This window comes from Pristiophorus japonicus, chromosome 6, assembly GCF_044704955.1.
Source record: "Pristiophorus japonicus isolate sPriJap1 chromosome 6, sPriJap1.hap1, whole genome shotgun sequence".
In the NCBI taxonomy this organism is placed as follows: Eukaryota; Metazoa; Chordata; class Chondrichthyes; family Pristiophoridae; genus Pristiophorus; species Pristiophorus japonicus.
In genome coordinates this window covers 171743377-171765159 of record NC_091982.1, presented here as the reverse complement: position 1 = coordinate 171765159, position 21783 = coordinate 171743377, and the positions used below count along the sequence as shown (strand labels likewise).

Below are 21783 nucleotides of genomic sequence, written 5' to 3'. Positions count from 1 at the left end.
GGGACATTGCCCTCGTGAATTTTTCCGTCGGAAAAGGTGACCACCCCGTCGGCCACGCGCCAACCCCTCACTGCCTAGCGGCGACCCCTTTCCGCACTGCAAGGGAACTTACCCCACGGGAGCGGAGCCGCCACTGGTCGGTGCCCCCGACAGCTTTCCCAGATGGGAAAGTCCACCCTTAAAGGGGGAGGGCACAACGCCGCGGCCGGCATTTAATTTTAAGTGGTCGTCCGCGTCACGCTGAAGTCATAAGCGTCGCACTGACATACTCAGTACGGTCCTCATGACAGCGACCACCTTCCGCCCAGCCGCCGTCCGAGACATCACCACAATACTTAGAAACTGAAAAAGAGGGCAAAATCACACAAATCACCGCCCCATCAATTGGGGTGATAGATCAACAAATATATCGGTAAATGTGCCCCGTTTGGGGCGGAGGACAATTTTGGCCCCCTTGATCTCCTTACCTAAGGAAAGTTCACTGGACTGATTCCTGTGATGAGGGATTATCCTATGAGGAGAGATTGAGTAGACTAAGCCTATATAGCCTAGTGTTTAGAAGAATGAGAGGCGATCTCATTGAAACGTATAAAATACTTGACAGGGTGGATGCTGGGAGAATGTTTCCCCTGGCTTGTGAATCTAGAACTAGAGATCACAGTCTCAGGATAAAGGGTTGGCCATTTAGGACTGGGATGAGGAGAAATTTCTTCACTCAAAGGGTGTGAATCTTTGGAATTCTCTACCCCAGAAGGCTGTGAATGCTCAGTCACTGAGTATATTCAAGATAGACGTTGAGGAAGACAAAAATAACCTTCCGGAAATACTAGCGGACCGAGAGTCTAGCAAAAAGGAGGAACTGAAGGAAATCCTTATTAGTCAGGAAATTGTGTTAGGGAAATTGATGGGATTGAAGGCCGATAAATCCCCAGGGCCTGCTAGTCTGCATCCCAGAGTACTTAAGGAAGAGGCCCTAGAAATAGTGGATGCATTGGTGGTCATTTTCCAACATTCTATCGACTCGGGATCAGTTCCTATGGATTGGAGGGTAGCTAATGTAACCCCACTTTTTAAAAAAGGAGGGAGAGAGAAAACAGGAAATTATAGATCGGTTAGCCTGACATCGGTAGTGGGGAAAATGTTGGAATCAATTATTAAAGATGTAAAAGCAGCGCATTTGGAAAACAGTGACAGGATCGGTCCAAGTCAGCATGGAGTTATGAAAGGGAAATCGTGCTTGACAAATCTTCTAGAATTTTTTGAGGATGTAACTAGTAGAGTGGACAAGGGAGAACCAGTGGATGTGGTATATTTGGACTTTAAAAAAGCTTTTGACCAGGTCCCACACAAGAGATTAGTGTGCAAAATTAAAGCACATAGTATTGGGGGAAATGCATTGGCGTGGATAGAGAACTGGTTGGCAGTCAGAAAGCAAAGAGTAGGAATAAACAGGTCCTTTTCAGAATGGCAGGCAGTGACTAGTGCAGTACCACAAGGTTTAGTGCTGGGACCCCAGCTATTTACAATATACATTAATGATTTAGACAAAGGAATTGAATGTAATATCTCCAAGTTTGCAGATGACACTAAGCTGGGTGGCAGTGTGAGCTGTGAGGAGGATGTTAAGAGGCTGTAGGGTGACTTGGACAGGTTAGGCGAGTGGGCAAATGCATGGCAGATGCAGTATAATGTAGATAAATGTGAGGTTAGCCACTTTAGTGGCAAAAACAGGAAGGCAGAATATTATCTGAATGGTGACAGTTTAGGAAAAGGGGAGGTGCAAGGAGACCTGGGTGTCATGGTACATCAGTCATTGAAAGTTGGCATGCAGGTACAGCAGGTGGTGAAGAAGGCAAATGGCATGTTGGCCTTCATAGCGAGAGGAATTGAGTATAGGAGTAGGGAGGTCTTACGGCAGTTGTACAGGGCATTGGTGAGGCCACACCTTGAATATTGTGTACAGTTTTGGTCTCCTAATCTGAGGAAGGACGTTCTTGCTATTGAGGAAGTGCAGCGAAGTTCACCAGACTGATTCCCGGGAGGGTAGGACTGACATATGAAGAAAAACTGGATCGACTAGGCTTATATTCACTGGAATTTAGAAGAATGAGAGGGGATCTCATAGAAACATATAAAATTCTGACGGGATTGGACAGGTTAGATGCAGGAAGGACGTTCCCGATGTTGGGAAAGGAAGTCCAGAACCAGGGATAAGGCATAAGCCATTTAGGACCGAAATGAGGAAAAACTTCTTCACTCAATGAATTATGAACCTGTGGAATTCTCTACCACAGAAATTTGTTGAGGCCAGTTCATTAGATATATTCAAAATTGAGTTAGATGTGGCCCTAACGGCTAAAGGGATCAAGGGGTATGGAGAGAAAGCAGGAATGGGGTACTGAATTTGCATGATCAGCCATGATCATATTTAATGGTGGTGCAGGCTTGAAGGGCCGAATGACATACTCCTGCACCTTTTTCTATGTTTCTATGAAAGATTTTTGGATACTAAGGGAATCAAGGGATATGGGAATCGGGCGGGAAGGTAGAGCTGAAGTAAAAGATCAGCCAAGATCTTATTGAATGGGAGAGCAGGCTCCTAATTCTTATGCTTTTGTGTTATTCTATCCTCTATTAATTTGTCTGTTGTACTTTTGTACTGCAATGATCCCTTTATGTTGTCTAGAAAAAAAGTTTCTTGATTCACAAGGATAATTGAGTCAACTTGATTTTAGCTGCATTGTTGGCTTAATGCAATTACTAATACTTTTATATTTCAACAAATGTAGGACATCTATAAGATATTCTGTAATGAGGAAAGCTTCTGCACTGCCTATAAGTATGAGTCTAATAATACACGGTACCCTCCTGATAATGGATGTCAGGAATGGATGTCAGGATTACACAGTGGTATAAGCCGATGTTCACAAAGCGTGTAGGTTGAAAGATTTGAATCTCATATGAATAATAGATGGTTTTACAGTATGGAGTTTTGGGCATGAATGTATTTCAGATTGAATAAAACAGTATGTAGGCTAACCTCGAAAACTGCCAAAAAGCTGACCAACGGCTTCAAAGCCAACAACACAAATAGTGCTGATTGTAAGCCTATGATATTTAAAACAAAGGATTACACTAAAATGCAATATTCAGGTACAAATCATAATCAAAAATGCTAATGGAATGTTAGCCTTTAAAACTGGAGGGCTAGAAATTAAAGGTACACTAAGCCCTGGTTAAACCACATCTGAAGTATTGTGCACAGTTCTAGGCGCCAAACCTTAGAAGGATATATTGGCCTTGGAAGGTGTTGTGTCCTTACACACTCAAATGTTGTGTCCTTACACTCTACTGCAAATCAACATGAGGCACATATTGGAGACAAGGTAATTCTGTCACCTGTACCTTTATTTACAGGACCAAGAAGTACAGACCCTGCGTGGGACCTCCCTTTATATACCTGGATGACCAGATGAGGAGTGTCTCCCACAAGTTCACCCCCTGTGGTCAAGGTGTGCATTTCTCAGGTGTATACAGTGTACAGTGTTGTTACATAAAGGTTACAGTTACGTGAAGGTTACAAACATGACATCACCTCCCCCCAACGTCTTTGGGGTCAAAGATTGAGTCTTTCAGGCGGTCGACGCTCTCTCGTGGAGCGCCGCAGTTGGGCTCTGGTTGTTGAGCCTTGGCATGTGTCTTTGTCACCTGTGGTGATTCCGGCTTGTCCGGGCTGACTGCAGGGACTGTGCATGCTGCTGATGGTTCTTGTTGCTCGTTCACTGGCAGTGGTGTGGGTAGCATCTCATGATTTTCCTCAGTGTCCATGCTGAACCATTCTTTTACTTGGTCCAGATGCTTGCGGCATATCTGCCCATTGTTGAGTCTGACCACTATGACCCTATTCCCCTCTTTACCAATTACAGTACCCTCAAGCCACTTGGGCCCCACAGCATGATTAAGAACAAATACAGGGTCATCAATTTCTATACATCTCCCCTTGGAGTTACGGTCATGGCACTCATTTTGGGACTGGCGCTTGCCCTCAACAATGTCTGACAAGACAGGATGAATGAGGGACAGCCGAGTTTTTAGTGTACGTTTCATGAGTAGTTCCGCTGGCGGGACTCCCGTGAGCGAATGCGGTCGGGACCTGTAGGCCAGCAGAAGGCGCGATAGATGGTATTGAAGGGAGGGTCCTTGAATCCGGAGCATGTCTTACTTTATGATTTGGACCGCACGTTCCGCCTGGCCATTGGAAGCCGGCTTGAATGGCGCTGCCCTGATATGTTTGATGCCATTACCCGACATGAACTCCCGGAATTCATAGCTAGTGAAACACGGGCCGTTGTCGCTAACTAGGGTGTCCGGCAAGCCATGGGTCGCAAAGACGGCATGCAGACTCTCCACAGTGATGGATGTCGTGCACGAATTCAATATGATGCACTCGATCCATTTCGAGTATGCATCAACAACAATGAGGAACATTTTTCCCATGAACGAGCCCGCGTAGTCTATGTGAATACGTGACCATGGCCTGGTGGGCCAGGGCCACGGGCTGAGTGGGGCCTCTCTGGGGGTATTGCCCAGCTGGGCACCTGCGAACACAGTGTTCCAGATCTGCATTAATTCCCGGCCACCATACATGTGACCGGGCAATGGCCTTCATAAGCACGATGCCTGGGTGCTTGCTGTGGAGTTCCCTGATGAATGCTTCCCTACCCCTCTGGGGCATGACTACCCGGCTGCCCCATAGTAGGCAGTCAGCTTGGATGGAGAGCTCATCCATCCGTCTGTGAAACAGTCTGACCTCTTCAGGACATGCTCTGTGTGCGGGTGCCCAATCCCCAGTCAGGACACATTTCTTAATCAGAGACAGGAGGGGATCTCTGTTTGTCCAGGTTTTGATCTGGTGGGCTGTGATGGGGAGCCTGCGCTGTCAAAGGCATCGACAGCCATGACCATCTCTGCGCTTTGCTCCGCTGCCCCTCCTATGGCCAGTGGAAGCCTGCTGAGCGCGTCAGCGCAATTTTCGGTGCCTGGCCGGTGCCGTATGGTGTAGTCATACGCAGCCAGTGTGAGAGCCCATCGCTGTATGCGAGCTGACACATTGGCATTGACTGCCTTGCTTTCAGACAACAGGGATGTTAACGGCTTGTGGTCCGTTTCTAACTCGAACCTTCTGCCAAAGAGGTACTGGTGCATCTTTTTCACCCCGTAGACAAATGCAAGTGCTTCCTTTTCAACCATCCCATACCCCCTTACTGCTTGGGAGAGTGACCTGGAGGCATAAACCTCAGGTTGGAGTTGGCCATCATCAGTACTCTGCTGCAACACACACCCAACCCCATAGGATGATGCATCGCATGTCAAAACCAATTTCTTACAAGGGTCGTACAGGATCAATAACTTATTAGAACAAAGCAGGTTCCATGCCTGATTGAAAGCCCGTTCCTGACAGTTCCCCCAAAACCAATCGCAACTCTTATACAGGAGCATGTGTAGCGGCTCCAGCAATGTACTTAAGTTCAGTAGAAAGTTCCCGAAATAGTTCAATAGTTCCAGAAATGAACGCAACTCCGATGTTTTGCCGGGCTTGGACGCGCGACAGATCACCTCCGTTTTGGATTCGGTGGGCCGGATCCCGTCTGCAGCAACCCTCCTGCCCAAAAACTCAACCTCTGGGGCCAAAAACACACACTTGGACTTCTTTAGTCGCAGGCCTACCCGGTCCAGTCGGCATAGCACCTCCTCCAGCTTGTGGAGGTGTTCCTCGGTGTCTCGACCCGTGATAAGGATGTCGTCCTGAAATACGATTGTTCCGGGGGTGGATTTGAGCAGGCTTTCCATGTTCCTCTGAATGATAGCGGCTGCTGAACAAATGCCAAATGGACACCTGTTGTAGGCAAACAGCCCCTTGTGCATGGTGATGGTCGTCAGTAGCTTGGATTCTTCGGCCAGTTCCTGGGTCATGTAGGCCGAAGTGAGGTCCAACTTGGTGAATAGCTTTTTGCCTGCCAGCATGGCAAAAAGATCCTCCGCTCTCGGAAGCGGGTATTGGTCCTGAAGGGACACTCGGTTGATAGTGGCCTTGTAGTCTCCACAGATCCTGACCGAGCCATCCGTTTTTAGAACAGGGATGATGGGGCTTGCCCAATCACTGAATTCAACGGGCGAAATTATGCCCTCTCTTAGCAACCTGTCCAACTCACTCTCAATTTTCTCCCGCATCACATACGGCACAGCTCTGGCTTTGTGGTGCACTGGTGTGGTGTCTGGGGTGATGCGTATCCTTACTTTGGTGCCTTTGAAAGTCCCGACGCCAGGTTGAAATAATGACTCGAACGTTTGTAGGACCTGTGAGCATGAACTTTGCTCCACAGATGAAATGGCGTGCACATCCCCCCATTTCCAGTTCACCTCGGCTAGCCAGCTCCTCCCCAAAAGCGCGGACCATTTCCCAGGACAATCCAGAATGGCAGCCGGTTCTGAGATCTATTATGTGTGACCACCAACATTGCACTGCCTAGCACTGGGATGATCTCTTTGGTGTACGTCCATAGTTGCGTGTCAATGCGTTCTAGTTTGGGTCTGCTAGCTCTGAGTGGCCACAGTTTCTCGAATTGTTGGACACTCATGAGTGACTGGCTGGCTCCTGTGTCCAGCTCCATGCATACCAGGATGCTGTTTAACAGTACTCTCATCATCATAGGTGGCATTTTTGTGTATGAGCTGTGGATGTTTGCCACCTGGACCCGCTGAACTTCAGCATCCATTGCTGTGTCCAGGCATACCCCTGCCTTGCAGACCCCTCTTGTGGTTTATCCACTTCGTAAACCAATCTCGCTGCGGGCTTCCTGCACATCCTGGCTAAATGTCCACTCAACCATCCCGGGACGTATAGTCCTTTGTGATGGTGTAAATGTCCGTTCAACCTGCCATTGTCTTTGTTGAGGACCCACCCTATAGTCTGTTACTGCCTGGTTGGTATCGAATTGCCCTTGCCTGCCTGCGGGGATCTGAGTCGCATTTACCGTGTTACTCCCTGCTCCATCGCCACGTTGGGAGCAGAGTTGCAGCGTATATGATCTTGGTTTCCTCCTCCCCCGCCATGAAGGTTTGAGCCATCAACGCCACTGCTTCCAAGGTCAAGTCCTTGGTCTCAATTAACTTCCTAAAAATCCCAGCATGACCAATGCCCTCAATGAAGAAATCCCGTTCCATCTCCCCCCTGTAGGCGTCTTACAAAGGCTGGCCAAGAGCCGAAGGTCCGCAACGAAGTCCGGTATACTCTGCCCTTCCCGATGTCGGTGCGTATAGAATCGGTGTTGGGCCATGTGTATACTGCTCGCCGGTTTGAGGTGCTCACCGATCAGTTTGCTGAGCTCCTCGAAGGTCTTGTCCACAGGCTTCTCGGGTGCGAGCAGGTCTTTCATCAGCGCGTATGTCTTAGGTCCACAGCTGGTCAGTAGATGCGCCCTTCGCTTGTCAGCCGTTGCCGCTCCCAGCCAGTCCTTTGTGACAAAGCTCTGCTGGAGCCTCTCACCGAAATCGTCCCAGTCCTCAATAAAACAGTATCGTTCCTCTGTGCTACCGGTGGCCATTCTCTTGAGTCTTTGATTCCCATTTCTCGTCGCCAAATGTGGTGTCCTTACACACTACACCAAATCAACGTGAGGCACATACTGGAGACAAGGTCACTCTGTGATCTGTACCTTTATTCACAGGACCAAGAAGCGCAGACCCTGCGTGGGACCTCCCTTTATATACCTGGATGACCAGGTGAGGAGTGTCTCCCACAAATTCACCCCCTGTGGTCAAAGTGTGTATTTTTCAGGGGTATACAGTGTACAGTGTTGTTACATAAAGGTTACAGTTATGTGAAGGTTACAAACATGACAGAAGGAATTCAGCACAGATTCACCGGAATGTTACTAGGGCTCCAAGGGTTAGATCATGAGGAGAGATTATATAAACTAGGTTTGGAATATAGACAGTTAAGGGATGATTTGATTGAGATTTTTAGAATTTTGAAAGGAAATGCTTGGGTCGACAGAAAGAAACTTTTTTTGCTGGTGGGGGAGTCTAGGACAAGGGGACAAATCCTTAAAATCAGAGCCAGGCCATTCAGAAAAGACGTTAGAAAACACTTCGTCATGCAAAGAGTGGTAGAAGTGTGGAACTCTCTCCCACAAAAAGCAATAAATGCTAGCTCAATTAATAATTTTAAATCTGAGATCGATAGGTTTTTGATGGACAAGAGTATAAAAGGATATGGAGTCAAGACAGGTGGATGGAGTTAAGATACAGATCAGCCATGATCTTATTGAATGGCAGAACAGGCTCAAAAGGCTGAATGGCCTACTCCTGTTCCTACATTCCTATGACATGGGTCATCCTCGACTCTGAGGGACTGCTTAAGAAGGATGCCATGGGTTTAAACTAAATGATAGAATATTGACTATATCACTTATATTGCAGATAAAACATTAAAATGGCCCTGAAATTCCGGCCTCCCCGGGTCCGTACGGAGTTTCTACAGACCCGGGAAGGCATCGGAAAAGCCAGTTTTCGGTGCATGCGCTGAAAACCGGCTTTTCTGATCTGTCAAGTTTCTGGCTTGACAAATTGCACTCATCTCGGGAGCAAGGACATTCCCACAGCAGAGATTGGGCTATTTGCCCATCTCTTGCCCTGCGAATGTCTTTAAAACTCTTGTGCCTGGTAAAAGCAGGCACATAGCCTACTTTTACCAGCGCAAGAGTTTAAAAACATATCAAAAACATATTAAAATAAAATTTAAAAATACATATTTATGTTAAAAAGCTGCCCACTCAGGTAATTTTATTTTAAACCATAAATAAAACTTTTTTTTTAAATCGGCAATATTTTTTTTTCAAAAACATTTCTATCAACTTTAATTTCTGTAGTGTATTTATGTGAGGTGTTTTTTTAATGTTTTATGTAGTGTTTGGGTGTTTGTGAGTGTTTCTCATTCATAGTAATAGGAGTTTCAGACTTACGAAACTCCTATTACTATGAATGAGAAAATACTTTACTGTGATTGGGTGTCCAGGCTTACGTGACTCCTACGGACGTCCCAATGTGAACCCGCTCCATTGCGTAAGAAGAAGAGGCCTCGAGTCCGGAATCTCTGGCGAGCATTCAACCAAAAGGTAAGTGCGCATCTTTTGTCGTTTTTTATTCGAACGCCCGCGGGAAGAAGAAACTGGGATTTCAGGGCCAGTATGTTTTATTTTAAATCGGTTGACTGACAGATTTGTGGGAGGTGGATCTAAGCATTGAAGGCATGAAGGAGATTTTCTACTTTGACAACACTGCATATCAGGAAATTGTACACACTTAGCCCATGGTTTTCTGTACATTTATTTTAATTAAATTAGGAATGTAGAAGAGGAAAATTTACCATTTATTTCATAGAAAGCTCCAGGGTTGTGACATTTTGGTTCTTTTTGTAGCATTTTGGAGCTTATTGTAATAGTGCCTCTGAAGCCAAAATATTTTATCCTGGAAAGGTTATAAATATTTTAAATATGAAAATAAAGTAACTGCATAAAATTCAATACAACTTTACAGCATCCAATTCTTTCCATTGGGATTCAACCCATGTATAGCAATTTTCTGCATTTTATATCATCATCATCATAGGCAGTCCTTCGAAGCGAGGATGACTTGCTTCCACACCAAAAAGGAATGAATTCACAGGTGTTTCAATGAAGGACCTAATATTCCAGATCCCGAACTACATCTTGGAGGGTGGAAGATGCCTGTGCTTGGATTTTTTTAACGTGTGGTGGCCGTTGCACACCAGCCACCACATAGGCTTGACAGAGCTAAGTGTTGGTCCAGTGGCAAGGATTAACCAAGACGACTGAAGACCAGCTCTGCTGCACGGATCGAGCGCGCACGCATATAGCAGTGTGGGCTGGCTCGTGCTGCCCCTGGGCCCTCGCCTCTTCTGGGCCCCAGCCACTTCCTTCTACAAACTCTTGCCACTCCTTCACCCCTCCTGCTGTGCCTGCCCGTACTGCAATCAGCGACCTGACTTCGCAGCCGTTGCCCTCCTGCAGTTGTGGGCCGCTGCACGCTGCTCCCTCTGATGGCCCCGGCCTGCTGATGGTCTTGCAGCCCGGGACTGCACCAATTTCCGGGCAGGGCCGCCGCACGCTGCTCCCTCTAATGCAGTCTTTCAATCACAGTAAATCCTCTTCAATTCACGATGGCCGCGTATTTACCCAGCATTTTACACAGATACATTTGCTGGTAAAAATCAACTTGGATTTAGATTTCCCTTGATGTTTCAAGTTTGGCTCCTGTTGTCCTGAGAATTGTTTTTTCTACACATACCCTGCCAGGTTAGACGCAGGAAGAATGTTCCCGATGTTGGGAAAGTCCAAAACCAGAGGTCACAGTCTAGGACCGAGATGAGGAGCAACATTTTCACCCAGAGAATTGTGAACCTGTGGAATTCTCTACCACAGAAAGTTGTTGAGTCCAGTTTGCTGGATATATTCAAAAGGGAGTTAGATGTGGCCCTTACGGCTAAAGTGATCGGGGGTATGGAGAGAAGGCAGGAGTGGGATACTGAAGTTGCATGATCAGCCATGATCATATTAAATGGTGGTGCAGGCTTGACGAGCCGAATGGCCTACTCCTGCACCTATTTTCTATGTTTCTATATCACACAACTCCCAGTCTTGGCAAAAGAGATTATTGTTCCCTAGCTGGAAGGTTGGGTTGTGGTTTTGGCTGGACTCTGTCAGAAGTTTTTATGAGTTCATTTGAATTCCTTTTTTGTTTGTTCACACTCCATGGTTCACATTGCTGCGAAATATTAATTTAGTCATGCCATAATTATTATTACACCCTTTCCATCATTGCTCATATGTAATCTTCAGGACTGCTGACCGAGGGCCGTGCGGCTCTTTGTCGGCCGGCATGGACACGATGGGCCTCCTTCTGCACTGTAAATTTCTATGTTTCTATGTTTCTATAATCATTTTTATTTATTCTAAATAACCTTTTATTCACGAGTGAATTCTTGATTTTAATTATATCGCATTGATTAATTTAATCAGATTGCAATGAATCATTTTAGCTCACAAAAGCTTCTGATACGTGACAGCCCAATTGAATCTCCCTTCCCGCGTTCTCCCTTTCCACCAATGATCTTTAAGCAGGAGCCCATAGCTCAGGAGAGCAGGGAAGAAAGAGTTAACCACAGTCACTCACACGCCATCTCAGAGGAGCATGGAAGCTTGATTATGCAGCCAACATGATCCCATGAGCCCTAATTTTGTGGAATAACCTCTTGTGTGGCATCTTATCAAATGCTTTTTGAAAATCCAAATATACTACATCCACTGGTTCCTCCCTTAGCTACCCTGCCAGTTACAATCTCAAAAAACTCTAATAGATTTGCCAAACATGATTTCCCATTCATAAATCTGTGTGCAGATGGTTCATTGATGCTGTAAGTCTTTGTGGACCAAGTTGCACATTTTAGCCATAGTCTCCCTGCTAAGCCTGAGCCATAACATTTACTGCTCCATGTAATTAACTCTGTTCTGGTCGATCTGTTCTTATGATAGTTCGTTCTGCAAGTTGTCCACTTCCTGTGTTCTCTTTGTTCCTGGGTCACTTTCTACTTCTGATTCACTAAAAGATATCAGCAATGGCTGTTGCTCCCATGCTGTACACCAGAAAGCTCCTTCTAACCGACTAACTCGAGGACTAACCTAGACTTCAATACTCACTTTTAATTATTCCCCTCAGTAATTATGCATGGATTCTCATTACTGGTGTATTAGGAATGCCTTAATAGATAAACTCTTTTCATTAATGTCCATGGACTTACCTCAAATGAGGTGTACAACTAAATTAATAGTCCATTACCACTTTCCAGAAGTACAGCATTACTCTTTACGAGGCCTTCTTTTGTCAAATTTAATACGTAGAAGAAAGTCTGGCTCGAAGAGAATTGCTCGCGAAGTGTTACTGGTGTCGATTTTAACTTTGGGCCTCCAACCATCCAGTCACCCATAACTACAACAACGCGGCAGCTAAGATTTTGAGGCTGCGGCCTCATTTATGCGTCAAACAGGTGTCTTGATGTAGTTTTCCAGTTTGGGGCTGGTCAATATTAGGCCGTGCCGACCACCAGCCAGGTATGTGCAAAAATAATTTAAAATTTATCTTTCCTGGGCCTGTTCGGCTCTATCACCCATGGAACTGATTGGAATGTGCATGGCTCCCTAAAATGGCAATCAGGATTTTAGACCCTGATTAGTATATTAAAATTGCTGGCCTCTTTCAAAATGTCGCTGACCACATTGTTGGGCTTCCAACCGCTTTTTGAGGCTTTTAGTGTCCCATTAATGTCACACGAAATAAGTTAAAATCATCCTCTCTCTCCTCTCACACTTCTGAAGAATAAGCTCTTATGCCACATAAGGTTAGTAAAGACAAACGTAGGCCCCCTGCAGTAAGAATCAGGGGAAGTAATAACGGGGAACAAAGATATGACAGACCAATTGAACAAGTACTTTGGTTCGGTATTCACTAAGGAGGACACAAACAACCTTCCGGATATAAAAGGGGTCAGAGGGTCTAGTAAGAAGGAGGAACTGAGAGGAATCCTTATTAGTCAGGAAATTGTGTTGGGGAAATTGATGGGATTGAAGGCCGATAAATCCCCAGGGCCTGATGGACTGCATCCCAGAGTACTTAAGGAAGTGGCCTTGGAAATAGCGGATGCATTGACAGTCATTTTCCAACATTCCATAGACTCTGGATCAGTTCCTATGGAGTGGAGGGTAGCCAATGTAACCCCACTTTTTAAAAAAGGAGGGAGAAAGAAAACAGGGAATTATAGACCGGCCAGCCTAACATCGGTAGTGGGTAAAATGATGGAATCAATTATTAAGGATGTCATAGCAGCGCATTTGGAAAGAGGTGACATGATAGGTCCAAGTCAGCATGGATTTGTGAAAGGGAAATCATGCTTGACAAATCTTCTGGAATTTTTTGAGGATGTTTCCAGTAGAGTGGACAAGGGAGAACCAGTTGATGTGGTGTATTTGGACTTTCAGAAGGCTTTCGACAATGTCCCACACAAGAGATTAATGTGTAAAGTTAAAACACATGGGATTGGGGATAGTGTGCTGACATGGATTGAGAACTGGTTGTCAGACAGGAAGCAAAGAGTAGGAGTAAATGGGTACTTTTCAGAATGGCAGGCAGTGACCAGTGGGGTACCGCAAGGTTCTGTACTGGGGCCCCAGCTGTTTACATTGTACATTAATGATTTAGACGAGGGGATTAAATGTAGTATCTCCAAATTTGCGGATGACACTAAGTTGGGTGGCAGTGTGAGCTGCGAGGAGGATGCTATGAGGCTGCAGAGTGACTTGGATAGGTTAGATGAGTGGGAAAATGCATGGCAGATGAAGTATAATTTGGATAAATGTGAGGTTGTCCACTTTGGTGGTAAAAACAAAAACAAAGAGACAGACTATTATCTGAATGGTGACAGATTAGGAAAAGTGGAGGTGCACCGAGACCTGGGTGTCATGGTACATCAGTCATTGAATGTTGGCATGCAGGTACAGCAGGCGGTTAAGAAAGCAAATGGCATGTTGGCCTTCATAGCGAGGGGATTTGAGTACAGGGGCAGGGAGGTGTTACTACAGTTGTACAGGATCTTGGTGAGGCCATACCTGGAGTATTGTGTACAGTTTTGGTCTCCTAACTTGAGGAAGGACATTCTTGCTATTGAGGGAGTGCAGCGAAGGTTCATCAGATTGATTCCCAGGATGGCAGGACTGACATATCAAGAAAGACTGGATCAACTGGGCTTATATTCACTGGAGTTCAGAAGAATGAGGGGATCTCATAGAAACGTTTAAAATTCTGACGGGTTTAGACAGGTTAGATGCAGGAAGAATGTTCCCAATGTTGGGGAAGTCCAGAACCAGGGATCACAGTCTCAGGATAAGGGGTAAGCCATTTAGGACCGAGATGAGGAGAAACTACTTCACCCAGAGAGTGGTGAACCTGTGGAATTCTCTACCACAGAAAGTTGTTGAGGCCAATTCACTAAATATATTCAAAAAGGAGTTAGATGTAGTCCTTACTACTAGGGGGATCAAGGGGTATGGCGAGAAAGCAGGAATGGGGTACTGAAGTTGCATGTTCAGCCATGAACTCATTGAATGGCGGTGCAGGCTAGAAGGGCCGAATGGCCTACTCCTGCATCTATTTTCTATGTTTTCTATGTTTAATGCAACCACTGGTGTCAGATTGTGATCATTTAATTGGATGGAGGCAAGGGTTCAGTGTAAAATTGAACTGCATTGACAGCTTCTGGAATAGGTAATGCAATAAACCCAAAAGGAGTAAACTACGCGACAATTATAAATCGAAAAGTTTCATACTTGCCTGATATCAGAGTGCAATCCAGCTGCCCCCAAATTTTGCTTCTGATTTTTGTGTTGTTACCTCTGACATGCCCTAACTGAAAATCATCTGCCTCATTCAACATAAAACTTCTTGATGTAATAAACAGAAAAGGCACAATATGCCTTGAAAGAGAGAATATAATCAAACTACAACAGTTTTAAACAGGGAAGTCTATTCATACTGGTGTTTTTATTTCAGTTACATTAAGCATGTAGCCCGAGGGAGACCTATTTAATTGCATTGCCTGTCTGTGTGTCATAAATCACCAAAAGCAGTGACATGGCTCTAAATACCAAAACAAAAAAGTACTGTGGATAATTTTGTGAGAATTCCTGGGTCACACAATTGGTCTTGTAGTGTTATAAGGCTAGATTTTCCATTATGTTGCATGCATAACGCCCACTTAACGTCCATTTTAACACTGAAATGAGGTGTAACGCCCAGATATCACCCATTTAGCCACAAAATGGAAACTGACGCCCATTGTTTGGACACTTATCGGCATGTACGTAACGGCGGGAAAAAAATAATATCGCCCGCCTACTTTTTTGGGGCGGAATCATCAGAATGGGCGAAACTAACGCCCATAATATCGCCCAGCGTTACTTTTGGCACATAATTAACGCCGAGATTCAATAATACCGAACACCCACTTTTTTTTGTCATAAAGATCACATTTGCCAAAACTAGCTCTCAGTATATCGCCCAGCGTCACTTTCAGCACCTCGCACACATCTCGCCCACAATATCGCTCACCAAAAACACTGCTCTGAAAAAGTTGAACTGTTCTGAACAGCAGTGTGGACGCCATTTTGAAAATCGCAGGTCGCTTCATTGAAAAGGCTGCTTCAACTTCGGAGGAGTTTAGATTGACTCTGGAGTTCTTCTCAAGTGAAGTAACCATCTGAACAGACATCTTTTCATACTGTGGACAATTGGGTTTTTACTGTAGGTGTCTTTTGGTGTGGAAATTTATTGCTTGTGAACAATCGGCATTATACTTTTATTGGAATGGGGCCAGCCATTTCTCAGCCAGCAACGATTACTACGCTGCTGCTACAGAGTGCAAATGGCACAACATCTAATCCACAGCATTATGTGCCCAATCTAAGACGTGCCAGACTGAGGAGGAGGTCCAGACCACACACACCACGCACTTACAGGGAGAGGCGATCTTACCTCGAATTATCCGAGAACACATGCCTTCGGAGACTGCGCTTCCACAAAGTGGTTATCAGTGAGATATGCCAGCTCATCAGGAAAGATCTGCAGCCTGCCAGCACCTTCAGGACATCACTGTCCGTCGAGGTCAAGGTCACCGTGACACTGTCGTTCTACGCGTCCGGTTCCTTTCAGGCCTCCGCGGTCGACATTTCCCCTCTGTCTCAGCATGCCATACATTGCTGCATTAGACAGGTCACGGAGGCCCTGCACGCATGTAGGATGGACTTTATCAGCTTCTCTTTGACCACGGAGGCTCAGACTGACAGGGCTGGAGCATTCTACCGCATTGCTAAGTTCCCCAGGGTGCAGGGGGCAATACAGTGTACTCACATCGCCATGAGGGCACCTCCTCAGGACCCAGAGGTTTTTCACAAGAGAAAAGGATTTCACTCCCTGAAGGTCCAGCTAGTTGTCGACCACAGACAATTATGGCAGTTAATGCCAAATATCCGGGCAGCTTCGATGAGGCTCACATCCTGCGTGAGAATGCTGTCTCTGCATGTTTACCCGTCAGCCACAAAGACAGTGCTGGATGCTTGGTGACAAACCATATGGCCTAGCCACCTGGCTGATGACCTCCCCTGCGTGACACCCACACCGAGGCCGAGAAGCGATACAACGAGAGCCACACGCAATGTGGTCCGGAAAACAATGAGTGTGTTTAAGCAGCGCTTTAGATGCCTGGAGCACTCAGGAGGGGAGCTACAATACAACCTTGATCAGGTAGCTCAATTTGTAGTCGTGTGCTCCATGCTGCACAACTTGGCTATCAGGAGGGGACAAGAATTGCCAGAAGGGACTGATGGTCCACCTCAGGAGAGAGAGGAAGAGGAGGAGGAGGGGCTGGACGCTGACCTCGGGCCAGGCAATCAGGCTGACTATGCAACCATGCCCATGCCCCCCTTCAGACCGCAGGAAAGGGCCCGTGGTGGCTACAAAGCTACAAGACTCTTACGTCAGGAGCTCGTAAATGAGATTTGCATGAAAGAACATTGCTGTGATTGACAAAGCTGACACGCTGCTGTGTGTATGCAACTCAGACATCAATGGTGGGCATCACCTTGGTGCCAGTTAAAGTTTAAGTTGATTCAAGTTAAATGTAATTATACCCTTTCATATTAAGGAATCACCAGTGTGTAACGGTCCAGCTATCTGAGACAATGCGCAACAAGGCTATGTTGAATAAAAAACATTTAATACAACCATTGGTCTGAAATCATAAGTATCAAGGGCAAATACACCCCAGCCCCACCCCACTTTTTTGAACATTGACATCAATCAAATGGTCAACATGTCCAGCAACACAGAACACAAATGCAAACCAACAGCTGGCCCCCTCCCCCCATACATTACAACAAATTGCATACACTCAGATGGAGATATAACACAGCCATCACCTGCGGACATGCACCTCACTTTCCTTCCCCCCTCCCCTTCTTCTCCCCACCTCTACCCCTTCCCCTGCTCGCTCCACGCCGCCTGGCCGAGGAGCTCCTCAGGCAGTGCCTCATTGGGGGACTGAAGGCAGAGCCGATGGTTGCATGGGTACGGGAGCGGGGGGGTACCAAGGTGAGAACATTCTCGGTTCCAGAAGCAGGATCTTGCTCCTGCCTCTCATGTGTTGTTGGCACTGGAGGTGCGGAGCCTAGGGGTGGAGTGCCGCGCTCCGGGACCACTGGGAGGCCTGTGCCACAAGTGTTCCTGGCTATCGCCTCCAGGGCCTCCGCCATCCGCGGAACGTACTCCGTCATGGTGCCGGAGATGCTGGCCAGCTGTCGGGATATGCCCCCCAATGCATGTAGGATCTGGTCACCTATGTCTACAGTCCTCCTGGACAACTATACCACCACTCCGCTCTCATCTGGCACTCATGCACCAGACCTGCCGCGTCCACGAAACCTCCGCGGGGTCGGCGCCGTCCTGGGGAATACCTGGGGTGCCCTGTGGCGAGATGCTTGGACCCGGTACCTCCAAAGTGGAGGTGGGAATGGCTGGAGGAGTACTAGCTGGCCTTGGGGTGGAATGCCTTCTGGAACCTTGCAATGCAGACTCCTCAAAGTCCTCGCTCTCATCCGTGAAGAACAGACCCAGCTGATTGACGGGCGAGGATCGGAGCTCCTCAGCACCAGATGTATGATCGTCCGCCGACTCCTGCCCTGCACCCCACCTTCTGGCCTCTGTGGTCTTGCCTTGGGATGCGCTGCTGGCTGAGTTGCAAAAGACAAATTAGGTTATTCGAGGAGAAGGGGGTGCTAGGATCACAAGGTGAGTCCAGCGCTACACACAGCATATGCACGACAAAAGCAGCACAGCTATCAACATCATCACAGACATCACATTTCATGACCATCAACACATTCTGCACTGCAATGATTCTCATGAGGCCAGCATTATTTTAGGATATTTTAAAAAATCATCTATCATATATTATTGTTCGGAAATAAGTGGGTGTGGCATTAATTGACTTTATATCACACAATGGTGTATACTTTACTCATGTGGCATCACTTCAGGGTCTGCAGCTGCCTGTGTGGCCATCCGGGGGTGCTTCCCCACGAGTGTGAGCACCCACTCCTCAATGTCAGTAAGGTCGCTGGTGTTTGGTGGCCTCCCACCCGTTCGCCTCTGCTCTGACTTATTCGTCGAGAGCTTCTTCTGTAAAAGGTTAACAGGACGACATGGCATGAGATTATTGCATGATATCATTGCTAGGTACTGTCACAGAGACTGAAACAACACATAACCGACAGATGTAATCATGATTATTATGATAATTATCACTCTTTACCTAAAGAGGTGCACCGTGACTGCAGGCTTTGAGTACATTGTCGGTAAAAGTGAAAGAGCTCACATCTGATGATAGTCACTCATGACTCTCTTACAAATCAAATTCTATAAATACATAAGTACATGTAAATAAATGTAATACTTGCTCTTGCGGATCCCACAAGGTCGTTCCATCGCTTGCGGCATTGGTTGCCCTCTCGCCGATGAGACCATCTCTGCTGTCTTGGTCCATATCCTCTGGTAGGCCTTTGGGGTGGGCTTCCCATGCTCTCCCTACGTCAAATCACCCCAGTGCGACTGAACCTCCTGCATGAGGGAGGCATTAGCCTCATCTGAGAACCTCCTCGCTCTTTTGAGTCCTCCAATGTGCTCCTCTCCCAGCTCACTGCTCTCGTCAGCATCAGTCTCCACAGCGAGCTGTGTCACCTCTTCCTCTCCCTCCATTATAGGCGCCAAATTCGGGAAAATTTCTGGCTGGTAACAGAGAATTTTTTTTCCCCAATTTGCTATGAAGCTCAAAACTTTCCCTCCTTCCTCCCAAAGCAGGCACACCACACCCACACAGGCCTTCACTCGTTCTCAGCTCCCTCTTTCTGTCTCCTCTTATGCGCATGTAATGATGACCTTTGACCTCCTGAATCGCAGGAATCGAGCGTTGCCATGCCGTTGCTAAGGACGGTGAAACTTTACGGCAGAAGGTCAGAGAGATTTAACACTAATGCCCATTTCAGATAGCTCACGGTAATGCCCAATTTTTAAAATGGAAACTAGGGGCTTTAAAAATGGGTGACAAGCCGGCAATCTGAAAACCCATTTTTACCGCCCACGCCGGAAATAATGCCCATTTTTGGGCAAACTGCACAAAAGTGTAAAATCTAGCCCATCGTCCTATCTGCAACCTATGCCCCTGTCCAGTGAAGCTCCTTCCCGGGAGTGGAATCCATAAAAATGACCCCTTTTTATTTCCGTCCCAAGCAGTGAGTAATTGTATTGTCTAAAATCCATTCTATGCAATACATTTGTTTTGTTTTTGCATTTCTTTTATATGAATAAATATATAAATGGCAAGTTAGTTAAACAGTCACATTTAAAACAGAGCTATATTCCCACCAGCATCTAACTAGAAACAATTGTAAGCAAGTACGATCAGAGCAAAATGAGTCTGAATTCTATTTCTTTCTTTCATGTCTGTCTAGTTCAGTCGTACTCTCACCTCTGAGTTCGAAGGCTGAGTATATAATCTAGGCTTGCAGTTCAGCGCAGCGCTGAAGGATAACTGCATTGTTGGATTTTCAGATCAGGATTACTCTTCTTGTTCAGGTGGATGTAAAAAATCCTATGGCACAGCAGGGTATTTGAAAAAGAGATTTTTCATTGCCTTTGCCAGAATTCCCTCCTCGAACAGCACCACCATCAGCTAATCCAGAATCACAGCCTCAAGCATGAGTAATTATAAAGGGTTAATCTGAGTGTTCCTGGATGAAACTTACCCACTAAGACAATTGAGTTCAATGATTTTTAATCACAAAATCCATTGACAGTTAAGAGCAGTGTGCAGTTTCTTGCATTGTCAATACAGAGGCTTATGAAATGCTGATTAGTTACAGAAACTGAATTAAATGTAAATCAATCATCGAAAGAAACAAGAGCGTATCTGATTAAATTACCAGGATTTTGCCTTCCTAGACTGATAAAATGGTAGCTTTCACAACAAAGTTTCACAAAATTCTCTTCTACTCTAAGTAAATTAGGTTTAATTTTATTTCAATAAATATAAATATCCTAGGAGCCTGATTTTGATATTTAAGGAGTCTAATGGCCATTTCAGGCGAGGGCATGGGCGACTTAAAGTAGCCCACAGCAATATAGCATCCAAGCACTTATGTAGGTATGGTAGCATAGTGGTTATGTTGTTGGACTAATAATCCAGAGGCCTGGACAAATGATTTGGAGATATGAGTTCAAATCCCACCATGGCAGCTGGAGTCTTTAAATTCAATTAATTAAATACAAATCTGGAATTAAAAAGCTAGTATTAGATTGTCGTAAAAAAACCCATCTGGTTCACGATTGTCCTTTAGGGAAGGGGAAATCTACCATCCATGCCCAGTCTGACCTATATGTGACTCCAGACGCACACCAATGTGGTTGACCTCTGAAATGGCCAAGCAAACCACTCAGTTGTATTCAAGAAGGTGGCTGACCACCACCTTCTCGAGGGCAATTAAGGATGGGTAATAAATGCTGGCCTTGCCGGTGACGCCCACATCCTGTGACTGAATAAAAAATCCAGATCATGTGCGCCAAAACACCACACAAATTCCAACGGCCTAACATTTATTTTATGGCTGCAAAACGGACAACCGTAAGTTGAATTTCTCTTTCCCCCAACCATGAGTTGACCAACAACTGATATTAAAGTAACTGATGTATAGTTAACTAGTTTATCCTTTTATCCCTTCTTGAACAAAGGTACAATATCAACACCTTGTATTTATATAGCGCCTTTAATGCAGTAAAACATTCCAAGGCGATTCACAGGAGTATTACATTTCTACTGTCCAGTCTCGCAACATCATTTGCATTTTTAAGGGATTTGTGGTTCGGGAGTCTCTAGCCAGTTCTCACAGTAAAGACTTGGTCATAAGCAATCTTAAAACATGTTATGAACAAACGTTGCATAAAAGGTGTTAGATTTTAGGATCAGCACCATTCTGGACGATGATGATAGCAACTTGGATTTATATAGCACTTTTAACATAGTAAAACATCTCAAGGCATGTCACAGGAATGTTATCAAACAACATTTGACACCAAGCCACATTAGGACAGGTGACCAAAAGTTTGGTCAAAGAGGTAGGTTTTAAGGAGTAGCTTAAAGTAAGGAAGAGAGGTAGAGAGACGGAGAAGTGTAGGGAGTGAATTCCAGAGTTTAGGGCCTTGGCAGCTGAAGGCATGACCACCAATGATGGAGCGATTAAAATCAGGGATGCACAAGAGGCCAGCATTGGAAGAGCGCAGAGATCTCAGAGGATTGTAGGGCTGGAGGAGGTTACAGAGATTGAGAGGGGTGAGGTCATGGGGGGATTTGAAAACAAGGATGAGAATTTAAGAATGAAGCATTGCCGGACAGGGAGCCAGTGTTGGTCAGTGAGCACAGGGGTGATTGGTGAATGGGACCTAGTGCAAGTTAGGATACAGGCAGCAGAGTTTTGATGAGCTCAAGTTTACGAAAGGCGTAAGGTGGGAGGTCGGCTAGGAGAGCTGTGCTATAGTTGAGTCTAGAGGTAA

At 45.8% G+C, this 21783-nt stretch overlaps 1 protein-coding gene across 1 annotated transcript in view; it reads left to right on the top strand.

Annotated features, from left to right (window-relative positions):
• The window catches only part of tmtopsb (teleost multiple tissue opsin b), an 85203-nt gene that overhangs the window by 33134 nt on the left and 30286 nt on the right, over nt 1–21783 (top strand). The window contains exon 5 of the mRNA XM_070884051.1: nt 3418–3512. Within this exon, the coding sequence (XP_070740152.1) occupies nt 3418–3468 (51 nt within the window). The 3' untranslated portion in view covers nt 3469–3512. The remainder of the gene's footprint in view (nt 1–3417; nt 3513–21783) is intronic.